The sequence below is a fragment of the Elgaria multicarinata genome, chromosome 3, assembly GCF_023053635.1.
Source record: "Elgaria multicarinata webbii isolate HBS135686 ecotype San Diego chromosome 3, rElgMul1.1.pri, whole genome shotgun sequence".
In the NCBI taxonomy this organism is placed as follows: Eukaryota; Metazoa; Chordata; class Lepidosauria; order Squamata; family Anguidae; genus Elgaria; species Elgaria multicarinata.
This window is the reverse complement of record NC_086173.1, coordinates 168,340,002-168,357,387: the sequence shown is the minus strand read 5'-3', so window position 1 is coordinate 168,357,387 and position 17,386 is coordinate 168,340,002. Positions and strand designations below refer to the sequence as shown.

General features: G+C 46.5%; 3 protein-coding genes across 3 annotated transcripts in view; 1 reads left to right on the top strand and 2 right to left on the bottom strand.

The window, feature by feature from the left end:
- The window catches only part of LOC134396983 (zinc finger protein 883-like), an 87,126-nt gene extending 77,517 nt beyond the window's left edge, over positions 1 to 9,609 (bottom strand). Inside the window, exons 1-2 of the mRNA XM_063123599.1 lie at positions 9,312 to 9,609; positions 5,614 to 6,710 (exon numbers count right to left, since the gene is read on the bottom strand). Of these exons, the coding sequence (XP_062979669.1) occupies positions 5,614 to 6,710; positions 9,312 to 9,345 (1,131 nt within the window). The 5' untranslated portion in view covers positions 9,346 to 9,609. The remainder of the gene's footprint in view (positions 1 to 5,613; positions 6,711 to 9,311) is intronic.
- LOC134396281 (zinc finger protein 420-like) overlaps positions 1 to 17,386 on the top strand; it is a 918,719-nt gene that overhangs the window by 455,533 nt on the left and 445,800 nt on the right. The gene's annotated exons all lie outside the window — the stretch shown is intronic.
- Positions 1 to 17,386, bottom strand: part of LOC134396311 (zinc finger protein 345-like) — a 190,452-nt gene that overhangs the window by 142,490 nt on the left and 30,576 nt on the right. The gene's annotated exons all lie outside the window — the stretch shown is intronic.

The following is a 17,386-nucleotide window of genomic DNA, read 5'->3' as shown; positions in this document are numbered from 1 at the left end:
ACATCACAGTTGCCATCATAACATCTAGTAGTGAATGCCATAGTTCATTCACTACTATGAACTATAGTAGTGAATGAACTACTATAGTAGTGAAGAAGTCCTTAGAATCATAGAATAGCAGAGTTGGAAGGGGCCTACAAGGCCATCGAGTCCAACCCCCTGCTCAATGCAGGAATCCACCCTAAAGCATCCCTGGCAGATGGTTGTCCAGCTGCCTCTTGAAGGCATGTAGTGTGGGAGAACCCACAACCTCCCTAGGTCACTGGTTCCATTGTCGTACTGCTCTAACAGTCAGGACGTTTTTCCTGATGTCCAGCCGGAATCTGGCTTCCTGTAACTTGAGCCCGTTATTCCGTGTCCTGCACTCTGGGAGGATCGAGAAGGGATCCTGGCCCTCCTCTGTGTGACAATCTTTCAAATATTTGAAGAGTGCTCTCATGTCTTCCTTTCATCTGTCCTGAATCTTCCACCAATCAGCTTAAAGGGATGATCCCTTTGGGTTCTAGTATTTTGAGAGAGGGAGGGAAATGTTTCCCTCTCCACTTTCTCCACATCGTACATAATTTTGTACACCTCTATCATGTCTCCCCCTTATTGGCCTACTCTTTGAGCTGAATTTCCCTGAGGATCAGCAGGATTTGCTCCTCTTTCCTGTCTGGTCTTTGACTGCAATGCCCCCTGGAGCTCCGCACCGTCTGGATTATTTCACTCCAGCAGCCCGTAAAAAAGGATGCAGGGAGAGGCTGGTCAACAGCTCCTACTTAGATGTCAGCTTCAAGAAGGATGCAGACAAGCTGGAGGGGGTTCAGAGGAGGGCAATGAGGATCAGGGGTCTGGAAACAAAGCCCTATGAGGAGAGACTTAAAGAACTGGGCATGTTTAGCCTTGAATAGAGAAAACTGATGGGAGACATGATAGCACTTGAAAGGTTGTCACACAGAGGAGGTCCAGGATCTCTTCCCGATCCTCCCAGAGTGCAGGACACAGAATAATGGGCTCCAGTTGCAAGAAGCCAGATTCTGGCTGGACATCAGGAAAAAACATCCTGACTGTTAGAGCAGTACGACAATGGGACCAGTGACCTAGGGAGGTTGTGGGCTCTCCTACACTAGAGGCCTTCAAGAGGCAGCTGGACAACCATCTGTCAGGGATGCTTTAGGGTGGATTCCTGCATTGAGCAGGGAGTTGGACTCGATGGCCTTATAGGCCTCTTCCAACTCTACTATTCTATATTTCTATGTGTCTATGGATTTTCCCATGCTTGTGTTTAGGTGGCCATAACTGCAGCGTTCATGCACAGAAGAGGGAGGTGTTGGCAGAATCATACTAACCCAAGGTATGCACAATTTGCAGTGATGTTAGAGCAGTACAATTAAACCACTGACCTAGGGAGGTCGTGGGCTCTCCCACACTAGGGGCATTCAGAATCAGAATAATAGACATGGTTAACTATCACCAGACACTATAGTTCTACAAATGTGCTCCTTGCCACTGCTGCCGACTGTAGATCCAGGAACAGCATAGGACCAAGGATTACTGCTAAGCTACAAACTCATAAAAAACAGGTGGAATCGCAATCCCTGAACCAAGCTTTCTATTGACCAACCGTACAGAATCATAGCAGAGTTGGAAGGGGCCTCTAAGGACATCGAGTCCAACCCCCTGCTCAGTTCAGGAATCCATCTTAAAGCGTCCCTGACAGATGGCTGTCCAGCTGCCTCTTGAATGCCCCTAGTGTGGGAGAGCCCACAACCTCCCTAGGTCACTGGTTCCATTGTCGTACTGCTCTAACAGTAAGGATGTTTTTCCTGATGTCCAGTCAGTATCTGGCTTCTTGTAACTGGAGCCCATTACTCCGTGTCCTGCCCTCTGGGAGGATCGAGAAGAGATCCTGGCCCTTCTCTGTGTGACAACCTTTCAAGTCCTTGAAGAGTGCTCTCATGTCTCCCATCAGTTTTCTTCATTCAAGATGCAGCTGGATAACCATCTGTCAGGGATGCTTTGAGATGGATTCCTGCACTGAGCAGGGGGTTGGACTCGATGGCCTTCGGGGGCCCTTCCAACTCTGCTATGATTCTGTACTGTTGGTCAATAGACAGCTTGGTTCGGGGATTGCAATTCCACCTGTTTTTGATGAGTTTGTAGCTTAGGAGTACGCCTTCATCCTATGCTGTTCCTGGATCTACAGTTGGCAGCAGTGGCGAGGAGCACATTTGTAGAACTATGTCTAGTGTCTGTGATAGTTAACCATGTCTGAGTTATGTCACAGTTGGACTACTGCAATACAGTCTACTTGGGACTACCCTTGAAGAACATCCAGAAGCTACACTTGATGCAAAATGTGTTAGCTAGGCTGTTAACCAGTACACAATATCACGATCATATCACCCCAATACTGAAATTGGTGTTTTCAAGGCTCAGTTCACAGTGTTGGCTTTAATCTTCTAAACATCTTAAGGCTTGTATATCTGAAGTGCCACCTACCTTGGTATGAACCTGCTCAGTTAATAAGTTCAGCAGGAAAGACCCTTTTGATGACACGGTCACTTTCAGAGGCCTACCTGTCAGGTACTCAGGAAACAGCTTTCTCCTGTGTCACTCGCAAACTGTTTTAGGCGTGACAAAAACTGTACGCTCACAAACTCTGCAACCCAGGCCTTTTTGAGTCGCAACTGCTCCCTAATCGTTCTGTGTTCTGGAAGAAGGTCAAGCAGCTTGGCCCTCATCCAGCCCATCGCTGAGGCTAGGCGCTGGACCAGGTCTTGCACAGCCTCACCTGTCTCATATGTCACAGGCAGGTAGAACTGTGTGTCATTAGCGTACTGATGGCATTTGCCTCCAAATCCCCTAATGACCACTCCCAGCAGCGTCACATAGATGTTGAACAACACTGGGAATAAGATGGTACCCTGTGGAACCCCATAGCTCAATTGCCAAGGGGCTGAGAAATAATCACCCCATGTTGACTTTCTGAAATCGGCCCCATATGTAGCACTGGAACCACTGTAGCACAGAGCTTCCGATGCTCATGAAGTTGATTCAGGAGCATACCATGGTTGATGGTATCAAAATACAATGAGAGATGGAGTAGAATTAACACAGTTGCACTCCCGCCATCCTTCTCTTGATAAAGGTCATCCATCAGGGTGACCAAGGCTGATTCAGTCCCATAACTAGATCGAAACCCAGACTGGAATGGGTCTAGATAAATCAGTATCCTCCAAGAGCACCTGCAGTTGCTTCACCACAACCCTCTCAAGTACCTTCCAGAGGAAGGGGGTGTTAGTGACTGAGTGGTAGTTGTCTACGACCACTGAGCCCAGGGTGGGCTTCTACTGTCTCCTTAAGGACGCATGGATCACTATAGCTAGGCTGTCTGTCCAGATAAGGGCACTGTTGGCAATTGGGCAGATGGGGGCATCAGACACCTCATAGAATCATAGAATAGTAGAGTTGGAAGGGCCTATAAGGCCATCGAGTCCAACCCCCTGCTCAATGCAGGAATCCACTTTAAAGCATCCCTGGCAGATGGCTGACCAGCTGCCTCTTGAAGGCCTCTAGTGTGGGAGACCCCACAACCTCCCTGGGTCACTGGCTCCATTGTCGTACTGGAGGTGCGCTAACAACAGCTAACTGGAGGTGCGCTAACAACAGCGTCAAGCCTGCTGCGGAGACAAGCGATTTTGTCCTCAAAGTACAATGCATAAAGGTTGCAGTGGGTATTTGACTGGGCCAGGGCCCCATTGATGGGGGAGGGTGTTAACACCCCAATACCACCAAGAAGAGCTCTACTGATGGCTACTCAAGGACACAATGGAAGCAGCAAAATAAGCGATAGGCACGATTGTGCGCTCTATAGAGTGCTCGGTCACTTTCACTTGGAGCCTTACGCCATTTGTGTTCTAGCCAACATCCAGCCCATTTCATCAACCACAACTGCCCAGTATACCAAGGAGTGGAGCAGGGCTGGAAAGGGCACTCAGGGGCAATCACGTCGATGGCCCTCCCCATCTCACGGTTCCACAGTGAGGTTAGAGCCTCGACTGGATCACCAGCTCTCTCCACTGGAAAATCCCCAAGAGCATTCAGAAATCCATTGGATTCCATCTGTCTAGTGGGGTGGACCATTCGAATGGGTCCCCCACCCCTACAAGAGGGACGTAATGCCGTGAGTTCAAATCTCACCAGGAAAGGCCTTGTCTCCTGCAGGAATTCCGACAAAAGTCCTTTCCACATACAAAACATTCATAGTGCTTCTCACCTAAATGGGTTTTTTTGATGAGCCCATGTGGTGTAGTGGCTAAGGTGTTGGACTGGGAGTCAGGAGATCTGGGTTCTAGTCCCCACTCGGCCATGGAAACCCACTGAGTGACTTTGGGCCAGTCACAGACTCTCAGCCCAACCCACCTCACAGGGTTGTTATTATTTATTATTATTATTATTTATTTATATGCCTCCTTGGGTTCCTTGGAGGAAAAAAGGTGGGATATAAATGAAATAAATAATTAAATAAATAAATGATGTCCATAGCATTCCCACAGTCCACAAGGGAGGTTACCCGATCAAAAAATGAGATCAAATTAGTCTGACAGGATTTCTTCTTGACAAATCCATGTGGGCCTCTAGTAATCACTGCATTGATTTCAAGGTGTTTACAGATTGACTTCTTTATAACCTGCTCCAGAATTTTCCCAGGGATGGATGTCAGACTGACTGGTCTGTAGTTCCCAGGTTCCTCCTTTTTGCCCTTTTTGAAGATAGGGACAACGTTAGCCCTCCTCAGGTACTTACAGAATCCAATCCAGTGTGGGGAAAAATAACTTTTATTTAACAATGTTCACACATTTTATCAAGCTTGTGGTTCCATTTGTCTCAGTACTTAGTTGTTACAATAAAGATGTCATGTATCCTTGCCTGCTCTACCCTCTAAATCAAATCTAACTCCTCCTGCTCCCTCTTATTCCCAAAGTAATAAACCACAGACTCTACACTGATGATCTAACCTCTTCAGCAAACTAACCCGGACTCTCTCTCATTATCAACTGCTAACTACTAACGTCTTTCTTATTTATTTATTTATTTATTTATTTATTTACATTTATATACTGTATATAAATGTATTTATATACATTTACAGAAATATACAAAATTTAAAAACCATCAGAGACATGAAAACAGTATACTGTCATTCCCTGTCACACACTCAAATCCAACAGCCAATCAGCATTCACTCCAAAATGCCATTCACTCACTCCCCCTCCCAACAGAATTAACTACTTACCAGCTTTACCATATGAAGTCTAAACAGTATTTAAATGTCAGTTATATAGCATATAACAGTGAAAAATCATAAAGCTCTTTCTACACTCTGAGCATTTATAGGGCTTCTACCCTGTGTGATTTCCTTGATGCCTTTTAAGGCTTAATCTACTGCTGAACCTTTCCCACACTCAAGACATTGGTAGGGCTTCTTCTCTGTGTGGATATTTTGATCTGCTTTCAGGGTGAAGTTGTGAGCAAAATGCTTTCCACATACTGAGCATTGATAGGGCTTCTTCTCCATGTGGATTCTGTATTTTAAGATTTGTGCTCTGAGCAAAGCTCTTTCTGCACTCTTAAGCATTCATAGGGCTTCTCACCTGTGTGAATTCTTTGATGTGACGTAAGATGGCTGCGCATAGTGAAGCTCTTTCCGCACTCTAAGCATTTATAGGGCTTTTCCCCTGTATGGATTCTTTGATGTCCCTTGAGGGCTGTGCTGTGAGCAAAGCTCTTTCCGCACTCTGAGCATTTATAGGGCTTCTCACCAGAGTGAATTCTTTGATGTTGCTTAAGCACTGAGCTCCAAGAGAAGTTCTTTCCACATTCTGAGCATTTATAGGGCTTCTCACTGGAGTGAGTTGTTTGATGTCGCTTAAGCTGGTAGCTGTGAGCAAAGCTCTTTCCACACTCTAGGCATTCATAGGGCCTCTCCCCTGTGTGAGTGCTTCGATGACACCTAAGGTGGAAGCTCCGACTAAAGCTCTTTCCACACTCTGAGCATCGATAGGGCTTCTCCCCTGTGTGCTTTCTTTGATGTTGCTTAAGGTGTGCGCTGTAGGCAAAGCTCTTTCCGCACTCTAAGCAGTCATAGGGCTTCTCCTCTGTGTGAATTCTTTGATGTTGTTTAAGTTGTGTGCTGTGCGCGAAGCTCTTTCTGCACTCTGAACATTGATAGGGCTTCTCGTCTACGTGAATTCTTTGATGTCGCTTAATGTGTGTGCTGTGTGCAAAGCTCTTTCCGCACTCTGAGCATATATAGGGCTTTTCTTCTTTGTGAATTATTTGATGTTGCTTAAGGTATTTGAGGTGAGCAAAGCTCTTTCCACACTCTGAGCATTTATATGTCTTCTCTCCTGTGTGAATTCTTTTATGCAAGTTAAGTTGTGAGTTGAAATTTGCATTCTCCAAACACTGAAATCTTTTCTCCTCTGTATGAGATCTTTGACATTTGGTAAGATATATCTTCTGTGTCTTTACATACTCTGAGCTTTTCCACTGGGTCTTTCCACTGTGCATATTCGTATGACTTTGTTCAAAAGTTTCTTCTAGTATAGGAATTTCATGAAACTCTGACTCTTCAAAAGAAATGGATTTGATTCTCCACTTCTCTTCAGTTTCCATTTTCATTCTCTGGTGTACTCCATTTTCCTTGCTCTCCCTGCAATCACCTGCAAGAATAAAAATAATAAAACAAGAAATCTTCCTGAAGGCACTTAAAATCTGCCATTTTGTCCTAATTGATTATTTAAATGGGAACTGGACAGTGGGAATTCAACCCTAATGGTTCTTTTCGATGTCGCAGGGGCTTTGGAAACCCTCGGACATGGCTTCCTCCTAGACCATCTCACTGCGTTGTACTATTGTTTTTTACAGACCTACTGTATATTTCAAAATGAATTTTGTCCTGCTGTCTAGTGGTATCTCAAACTGGGGGAAAAACTGTCCAGAGAAAGCTTCTAAATATGCTGTAATCTTCTTTCCAGAGCTTCCTCTACAGAGAACTTTATGATAATATCTGCAATGTCTTAACATTATGCAGATGCAATCATGGCGGCAAAGTGAGATGGGTTTGCAGCCATCAATGCCACAGAATAAGTCCATAAATGAGCTTCTGTCAATCTTTTGTCAGGTCTCCGGAGAGTTTTCCTCCGCGTGTATTTTAGCCATCAACCCAAGTGTTTCATTGCCTTCAGCTCTCAGAAAACGGTGAAGGTGGCAAAGCTTTTCAATTTGTGGAAGTGGATTTTGGAGCAATCATACTGATAGCCCAAAGCCTTGGAAGGACACTGCAGGAAACTCCCCCAGAAAGTGCAGGGAACCCTCTAGATTTAAGGGGCAGCTGGACAGCCATCTGACAGAGATGCTTTAAGTTGGATTCCTGCATTGAGCAGGAGGTTGGACTTGATGGTCTTATAGGACCCTTCCAACTCAACTATTCTATTTTTCTGTGTTCACACCATGGGCACAACCACGCTACACAATCACAAAGCAAACCTCAAAAGCATATGGCACCACCTCACCAGGCGACCCCAAGAACTGAATAGGTCTTTAAGGGAGAAGGCAGATACTCAGCTAACCAGCTCCCAAGTTCTTTAGGTAGGGTGACCATATGTAAAGGAGGACAGGGCTCCTGTATCTTTAACAGCTGTATTGAAAAGGGAATTTCAGCAGGTGTCATTTGTATATATGGAGAACCTGGTGAAATTTCCTCTTCATCACATCCCTATCTGGACAGGGATAACCTAGCTTCAGTTGTCCATACTTTGGTAACTTCCAAATTAGATTACTGCAATGCCCTCTACATGGGCCAGCCTTTGAAGACGTTCTGGAAGCTGCAGCTTGTGCAAAATGCGGCGGCCAGATTGATAGCTTGAACAGGGAGGTTTGAGCATATAACACCGATTCTGGCCCGCTTGTATTGGCTGCCTATACATTTCCAAGCACAATTCAAGGTGCTGGTTTTAACTCATAAAGCCCTACATGGCTTGGGACCGCAATACCTGATGGAACGCCTCTCCCAACATGAACCTACCCGTACACTGTGCTGAACATCTAAGGTCCTCCTCCGAATGCCTACTCCAAGGGAAGCTCGGAGGATGGCAACAAGGGAGAGGGCCTTTTCAGTGGTCCCCCCCCCCCAACTGTGGAATGATCTCCCCGATGAGGCTCGCCTGGCGCCAACATTGTTATCTTTTCAGCGCCAGGTCAAGACTTTTCTCTTCTCCCAGGCATTTTAACAGCATTTAACAACATTAAGTTTGTTTTTAATGGACACCAGAATTGTTGTTTTTAAATGGATACTGTAGTTTTTATACTGTTTTTTATGTTTTTGATGGTTTTTAAATTTTGTATACTTTTAATGTTTACCATTTTTAATTGTTGTAAACCGCCCAGAGAGCTTCGGCTGTGGGGCGGTATATAAATGTAATAAAATAAATAAATAAATAAATAAATAAATAAATAAATCACAACAGTTAAAGCTGCAGGAGTCCTGTTCTCTTTTGTATGTGGTCACTCTAGTATAGCTCCTGCAGCTTTAACTGCTGTGATGAAAAGGGGATTTCACCAGGTTCTCCATATATACAAATGACACCTGCTGAAATTCCCTTTTCTATGCAACTGTTAAAGATATAAGAGCCCTGTCCTCCTTTTCATAGGGTCACCCTACTTTACGGATTTATATACTAGCAACAACCTTGAATTTGGTCCAGCAGCAAACAGGCAGCCAGTGGAGTCCCTTCAACACGTGTAACATTCACAGGTTCAAAAGAGCCCTAAAAATGTCAAATGATGGATGGGTGGATCTTGTAACACCTGCAAAGGAAAAAGGCAGCTGGGGTAGAATGAAGTTAGAAGGAGGCTGTTTGGAACGAGAGGAATCAGTCTGCTACTGGACCGTATTGGCTGCTTTTACACCTTGCTCTGAATTCGTATTAATAAGACAATTAATACGATCAGATGTCAATAGCACAGGTCTTGGCCACTTCTTAGAGATGGGAAGCCCGAACTGGAGGGACATCCTGCTGTTCCCAACGTCAAACCAACATCCAAATTTCATAATGACTATAAGAAGACCAACAGGTAAGAGTTGGGGAGGATGTGAGTGTTTTGCCTACGCTGTTAAGGCATTTTGTACATCACCTGGTGAGCTTTCTCTTGACTAGAGTAACCCAAGAAAATGGCCCAGGAACTGTTGTCCTCAATGACGTCCTTATAATGCCCTGACACAGAAAGCAAAGAGGGAGCCTTAGAGGAATCCCATTCCTTACCCAGAGAGGCCAGGATCCCACGATTCTCCTCCATGACTTCCGTGTACAGAGACCTTTGGCCTGGGTCCAGGAGAGCCCACTCCTCCTCCGAGAAATGCACGGCCACCTCCTCAAAGGTCACTGGACCCTGACAGAAGAAGAAGAGACCATGTTCTCCTTATGCATAATGTTGCAATCCATGAAGACAAGAATGGTGAGGTGCTCCTTCTCAATGCCAAAGCTTCATGAGTGACATTCAAGGCCTTCCTAGCAGCCATTTTGGACAAGAGCAATGAGAAAGGATCAAATTCTTCCAGGACCAAAGAGATGTGCAGGGGACAGAGAAACCCAGGACTCCCCTACCTGCCCAGGCTCTACAGAAACTGCTTCCACTCCACCACAAAGCGAAGGGGGCCTAGAAGGACCCCCCAGGATCAGTTCACTCTCTCTGCAGGATTTTCCACTCCCTGTGAGGAAGGCAAAGAAAGTGGGAAGGTAAATTAACGTTCTTAAGCAATTGCATTTTCACTGTTTTAGTGGAATCTATGTTTGTCCACATTACTGAACAACATATCTTTTTCAAGGATCTAGAGAAAAAGAGTCTCTCTTCCCCCGCAAAATCAGGCTCAAGGAGAACGTTAAAGCAGCTCAAGCACCTCAGGCGTAATTGAAGGAGGGAAACCATGGGAAAACACGTCCCACTAATCCTTACCCAGTGAGGAGGGTCCTCCGTCACCCTCCTGCAAGATCCACCCATCCAGCGGCCTCTGTGTGGTGCCCGGTGGAGCCTTCTCTGCCTCAGGGAAATCTGTGGGTGCTCTGGCCAACATCCCCTGGACCTGGAGCAGGAGGGAGGATCCCAGACAAAGACGAGGGATTAGGGAAGGAAAGAAATGGGTCAGATCATGGCCAAGGGCAGCGTTTCCAAATTGGTTTGCATTTCAGGGCTCCTTCTAAAGTTGATCTATTATCCAAACCACACAGCACACTAAGATGTGTATTGTCAGGGGAGCGCATAAGAATGTGATTTGGGGCTACGAGTTCAACCCTGGCATAAGCAAAACACTTGAACACCCTCTGAAAACCACCCAGGAGGAAAGACAGAACCTCCCAGACATTCCCCGATATCCAGCATCTTCCGCTGTAAACACTGCAGTTTGGTGTCTACAAATGCTCTTCCTGTCCTGTTGGGAAGACACTGCCACTGGTTGAAGAAGAATCCCCTCCTTCCCCAGAACTTCACAAACCCATTCATTTCTTCCGTTATTAGGAGGGACTGCACTGTTTACATTCCTCCATTAGAAGAATTTACCATTTATTCCTGCTCTCTTTCTATTCTTTAACCAATTACAGATCCATAAAAAGGACCTCTCCTCTCATTCCATGACTGCTAAGTTTGCGCAGGAACGTTTCATGGAGGACTCTGTCAAAAGCCTTTTGGAAGTCCAAATACTAGAATACCACTGTCTACTTGTTCATTGGCAGTCTCAAAGAACTCTAAAAGCTTAGTGAGACAGGACTTACCTTTGCGGAAGCCATACTGATTCTTTTTCAGCAGGGCTTTTCCTTCTATATGCCTATTTTCAAGAAATCCTTCATAATGCTTTCAACCAATTTAGCCAACTGCCCTGTAAATGGGTGTTGCATTGGCCATTCCCCAGGCCTTGGGCACAGAGGCTGATCTTAGGAAAAAGCTGCATATTTTTGTTAGAAGATCTTCCTAGGAAGGCCTCTTCACATTTAGCACAATTATTCATGGTGCGGGGCAGAGATTGGAAAGTGGGGCATGCAAAAAAAGGACATGCTAAAAATTGAGATACGGGTGGGGAGGTTTAAGAACAGAGTCTCTTGTTGCTATAAGTGACTGACGCTGCTGAGGCCATCAGAGGGAAATGAAGCAGCAGCCAGGAATCCTTCCATTGTGCCTTGATCTGTATGAGGCAAGGGAAAGGAAGCAGCTGCTGATTTTTGCAACTAAGAATCCAGTGCCGGAATTTGCTTTTTTTCCCCTCCTCCCTCCCAACCCCCTTTCCTTTTGTGTCATGTTTTTAGTTTGTAAGCCTGTGGGCAGGGACTGTCTTATGAAATATTTTTGTATGGTGCATTGAGAGCCTTCTTGGATATAATATTAAACAAACAAACAAACAAATAAATAAGGATGAAATGCTCTCACCTGCTTCTTGTCCTCTGCCTGGCTCAGGAGGAAGCCTTCTGCCAGGGCCACTGCCTGGGAACTGGTCTCCGTTCCACATCCTCTGACCCAGCTCTCCATCTCCGGGGGCAGGACAGCCAGGAACTGTTCCAAGACCACCAAGTCCAGCATTTGAGCTTTTGTGTGCTTTTCTGGCTTCAGCCACAGATGGCAAAGGTGGTGGAGTCGGCTGCAAACCTCTCGGGGGGGCTCGGCCTCCTGGAAGCAGGACCCCCTGAAGCGCTGGCGCTCTACGTCTGAGCTGGTGTTGCTCCCAGGCTGGTTCTCCTGCACTCTTCTTTCCCAGAGCTCTGCACTGTCCTCTTCCTTGATGTTGCAGGAGATGTTTCCTGCTTCAGGAACAGCAAACTTTTGCTCTTCCATCTTTTCTCCCTTCTCCACCTCCACTCCCACCTGGACTCAAAAGGTCTCCATTCTTTGCTGCCGATTTCTCTCTTGAGGCAAGGACTGTGCTGCAGGAATTAAAATGGAGGAGCTGCATGAATTAGATCCAGCTGTGGCCAACGTAATACCCAGGACCTGCCTCCAATGGGTCCCTACAACCCCGGTCCCACAAGAATTAGGCTCCTGGTTGAAAATGAGGTTCTGACTCTGCCCCAACGGGAGAAAGAGTGTAACCACAGCTATAGGGTGACCATATGAAAAGGAGGACAGGGCTCCTGTATCTTTAACAGTTGCATAGAAAACTGTTGCATGATCAGGGGTCTGGAAACAAAGCCCTATGAAGAGAGACTGAAAGAACTGGGCATGTTAAGCCTGGAGAAGGGAAGATGGAGGGGAGACACGATAGCACTCTTCAAATACTTAAAAGGTTGTCACACAGAGGAGGGCCAGGATCTCTTCTCGATCCTCCCAGAGTGCAGGACACGGAATAACGGGCTCAAGTTAAAGGAAGCCAGATTCTGGCTGGACATCAGAAAAAACTTCCTGACTGTTAGAGCAGTTCGACAATGGAATCAGTTACCTAGGGAGGTTGTGGGCTCTCCCACACTAGAGGCCTTCAAGAGGCAGCTGGACAACCATCTGTCAGGAATGCTTTAGGGCGGATTCCTGCTTTGAGCAGGGGGTTGGACTCGATGGCCTTGTAGGTCCCTTCCAACTCTGCTATTCTATGAAAAGGGAATTTCAGCAGGTGTCATTTGTATGCATATCGCACCTGGTGATATTTCTTCTTCATCACAACAGTTAAAGCCACAGGAGCTATGCTGCAGCTATACTGTGACCAGATTTAAAAGAGAGCAGGGCTCCTGCAGCTTTAACTGTTGTGGTGGAGAGGAACTTTCACCAGGTGTGAGATGCATACAAACGATACCTGCTGAAATTCCCTTTTCTATGCAACTGTTAAAGATACAGGAGCCGTCCTCCTTTTCATAGGGTCACCCCATCTTAAGACTATTAAAAGTTCAATATGTTTGAAAATGTAATTTAACACTTGAGCGAAGAATCACTGAATATAAAACCTGTTAAACAAACGAAGCATGTCACACAGGAAGCCTTAAAAAATGAATGGTTTTGAAATTTGTTGGACTCGATGGCCTTGTAGGCCCCTTCCAACTCTGCTATTCTATGATTCTATGATTCTATGAAATGAAGTAAACTGAGCCAAACTGCTCAAGACTAGGGGAACCCTATGAAAAGGAGGACAGGGCTCCTGTATCTTTAACAGTAATGTAGAAAAAGAAATTTCAGCAGGTGTCAATTAAAGAAGGTGAAATTCCCTCTTCATCACAACAGTTAAAGCTACACTAGCTATAGTAGAGTGGCCAGATACAAAAGAGGGCAGGGCTCCTGCAGCTTTAACTGTTGTGATGAAAAGAGAATTTCACCCTCTTCAATTGACACCTACTGAAATTCCCTTTTCTACATTACTGTTGAAGATACAGGAGCCCTGTCCTCCTTTTCATAGGGTCACCCTACTCAAGACCTAACCCCAAAACTACTTCAGGAGCGATGGCAGAAGAAGAGACAGGGTCAAACTAGGAATTTTCTTTTTCTCTCAAAAAGAAGGCACACAGGCGAACTGTGCCCAAAAGCTTCCAAAACTAGGAAAATCCTGTTAGCAAAATTTGGAGCTCTGCAAACCAAAATGACAGAAAGAGAACAGGATCAAAGGACCGTCTTTCTCTTAAGTTTCAAGCACTTTTCGATTAACTGACTCCAGTAAACTTTCTTGGCTTTTAGTTACCCTTTTTTTTCTTTCTAGTTGCTCGCTAGAAATTTGGATCTGTATTAGTGAACGAGGGGGTGGGCAGTATTTTTTTTCTTTTCTTTCATAGTTTTAGGCAGCTCATGTTACGTTCGGCCTTTGCAGGGTGTTCAGGAACAGTCCAGACTCACGGAGCCGCTAGCCTTGAGGAGTAAAACACACACAGGGCAACTCCTTCTCATAGTGGCCTCTTGTTCCACACTTTGCTTTGACAGCAGGAGTGAGGCCATCTCAGGCTCCAGGCAGCAAAACTTTCTACCCTCCAGGAAAAAAAACAGGTCTGTTTCTGAACCAGAGTTTCACTCCCAATCTGTTCCATGGCTCCCTCTCTCTTCCCAGCACTTGAACCCCAAAAAGGAACCAAACTTAACAGTGATTTCCACCCCCTCTTAGCAGGCTCATTTCTTATGAAACAGAAGCACCCCCGGGGTCGCTTCAAAGGCAAGGAGTCCGAAGTAAAGAATAGGGACCAAGGGCTTGTTAACGCAGTTTACAACAAGGAAATAAAATGCAATGCACAAGCATGGCACCATGACAGCTTTTTGCCCACGGATGAGATTCCTCTTCCCCACTCAGGATCTTTTCCGCTTCTGTCCCTCCCAGACCCCTTTTCTCTAGTCTCCCCTTCCCGGATTCCCTGACTTCATCATGGGGAGGGAAGGAGGTGCAAGGTGTGGATCTGATGGAGGAGCCCCAAGTGGGTCAGCTGCCTGGGGTCAGGGGGGGTTGCTCTACTCCCCCCTTCGCCCCAAACCTGCCTCCCTGCTCCTGGCTCCCTCATTTCCCTGGGGGTTCTTTCCTTTCCACACACACCCTCCCCCGGGACCTCCTTGCATCTTGCACCCACCTGCTCCTCTGCAGGGGAAGAGAGGCTGAGGTTGCAAACTCCATGCAAACCTCCCTGGTGTGTGCGTGTAGGAAGTGAGCATATATTCCATCAGCCCTCGCTCTCCAAGCCACCTCTCTGGGAGCAGCGCACTCGTTCTCTTTAACCCTTAGATGGACTCAGCACCAAAGAGCTGCAGAGATTCCTCCAAACGCATCATAGAATCATAGAATAGCAGAGTTGGAAGGGGTCTACAAGGCCATCGAGTCCAACCCCCTGCTCAATGCAGGAATCCACCCTAAAGCATCCCTGACAGATGGTTGTCCAGCTGCCTCTTGAAGGCCTCTAGTGTGGGAGAGCCCACAACCTCCCTAGGTCACTGGTTCCATTGTCGTACTGCTCTAACAGTCAGGAAGTTTTTCCTGATGTCCAGCTGGAATCTGGCTTCCTTTAACTTGAGCCCGTTGTTCCGTGTCCTGCACTCTGGGAGGATCGAGAAGAGATCCTGGGCCTCCTCTGTGTGACAACCTTTTAAGTATTTGAAGAGTGTGATCATGTCTCCCCTCAATCTTCTCTTCTCCAGGCTAAACATGCCCAGTTCTTTCAGTCTCTCTTCATAGGGCTTTGTTTCTAGACCCCTGATCATCCTGGTTGCCCTCCTCTGAACACGCTCCAGCTTGTCTGCATCCTTCTTGAATCTTCCTCCCAGCGGACGTTAGTTATAGGCCGGATAAGAAATATATAATAATCACCCAACAATAACTGAGCCTACAAATAACCAAAATCAATCAGAGCAGGGATGGCACCCACTGGGTGCTGTTTGCATTTGGAAATCCCACTTTGAGAGGATCTTGAAAGGATGGAGAGACAGACAGGGCAAGTGAGCTGGGTGGGGGTGAAGGGAAATAGATGGAGGAGCCGTAGCTCAGTGGTTAGAGCACCTGCCTTGAATGCAGAAGGTCTTAGGTTTGATCCTCAGCATCTCCTGGTAGGAGTGGGGAAAATCCTGCCTGAAACACCTGGAGAGGCATTGCTGCCAGTCAGTGTTGGCAATATTGAGTTAGATAGATTGACCCCTTGTCTGACTGAGTAAGAACATAAGTGCCACGCTGGTCCATCTAGTCCAGCACTCTGTTCACACAGTGGTCAACCAGCCATCGGCCAGGGACCAACGAAACAGGACATGGTGCAACAGCACCCTCCCACCAGGGCCGGTGCTACCATAGAGGGCACTCAGCCGGCCGCCTAGAGCGCCAAGCTAAGAGGGGCGCTGGGCACAGCGCAGCACTCATGCCCATTTGCTGTGAGCCGGGCTGGCCGGAGGATTCAGCTGGGCTTGGGTGGGTGAGATGGCGCCCCACGCCCGCCCAGCCAAAGCGAAGCCAGGGACACTGGGGTGGGGGTGGGGTGGCTCTCACCCTAGGCTACGATATTTGTTTTTTAAAAAGTGCTGATCAATATGTAAAGGTCTAGGGTAGGGTGACCATATGAAAAGGAGGATAGCGCTCCTGTATCTTTAACAGTTGTATAGAAAAGGGAATTTCTGCAGGAGTCATTTGTATATATGGAGAACCTGGTGAAATTCCCTCTTCATCACCATGGTTAAAGGTGTATGTGCCCTGCCCTCTTTTAAATCTGGTCACTCTTGTATAGCTCCTGCACCTTTAACTGTTGTGATGAAGAGGGAATTTCACCAGGTTCTCCATTTATACAAATGACACCTGCTGAAATTCCCTTTTCTATACAACTGTTAAAGATACAGGAGCCCTGTTTCCCTTTCCATATGGTCACCCTAGTCTAGGGAAAGAAAGAAAGCTATCTAAGCTTTAGTTATCTAACACTGCAATCCTATGTGTGTCTACTCACAAACAAATCCTATTAAGTTAAGTAGGACTTATTCCCAGGTAAGTACGCATAGTATTGCAGCCTAAAGTCCCTAAGCACCTGCAAATAAATAATTTATTTAAGCAAACAAACAGGAAAAAAATCACTAAATTACATTTCTCCACTAGTTTTCAAAAGCTAGAGGAGACTTCAATGTGGAGACAGTGAGCAGGCAAAAGGCGCCATTTTGGAGGATGGAATTTCTCCGGCCGGCTGGAACAGTAATCCGGGATTCTTGACTGACTGGCTAGGACATTTTGGAAATGCTTGGAAACTGTGACATTCCCGGTTTTCCGGGACACATGGCAACCCTATCCAAAAGGACACCATGTCGATGGTATCAAAAGCTGCTGAGACATCCAGGAGAAGTAACAAGGTCACACTCCCACTGTCCATATCCCGCTGTCCATATCCCAGCAAAGGTCATTCAACAGGGTGACCAAGGCAGTTTCTCTTCCAAAACCAGGCCTGAAGCCTGACTGAAATGGATCTAAATAATCAGTTTCATGTAAGAGTGCCTGGAGTTGTCCTGTAATGACCCGCTCAAGCACCTTGCCCAGGAAGGGGACGCTAGCCACCGGCCTATAATTGTTAACATTCTCCAGGTCCAGGTTAGGAATTTCAGGAGTGGCCTGATTACCACCTCTTTTAAAGAGGCCAGCACCATTCCCTCTCTCAGGGAGGAATTTACAACCTTCTGGACCCAGCCAGGAATCCCCTCATTTGATGTAATGCGCCATGAAGGGCAACCTTGGCCCTCGTCCAGCCCATTACTGAGGCCTTGTCTACACCTACCACCCTTTTGAGAGTGGGGAGAGATAACTGCGAGTTTTCCTGTTTCCAGGATCGTCGCTCACGGGGCACACACGAGGCAAGTTTCCCACAAGTAAGGGAAAGCCATTGTGGGAGAACGTGTGCTCCGTCAGGGTGGTTCCAAAGGTCTATTGAAAGGAGAAGGTGGGATCAGT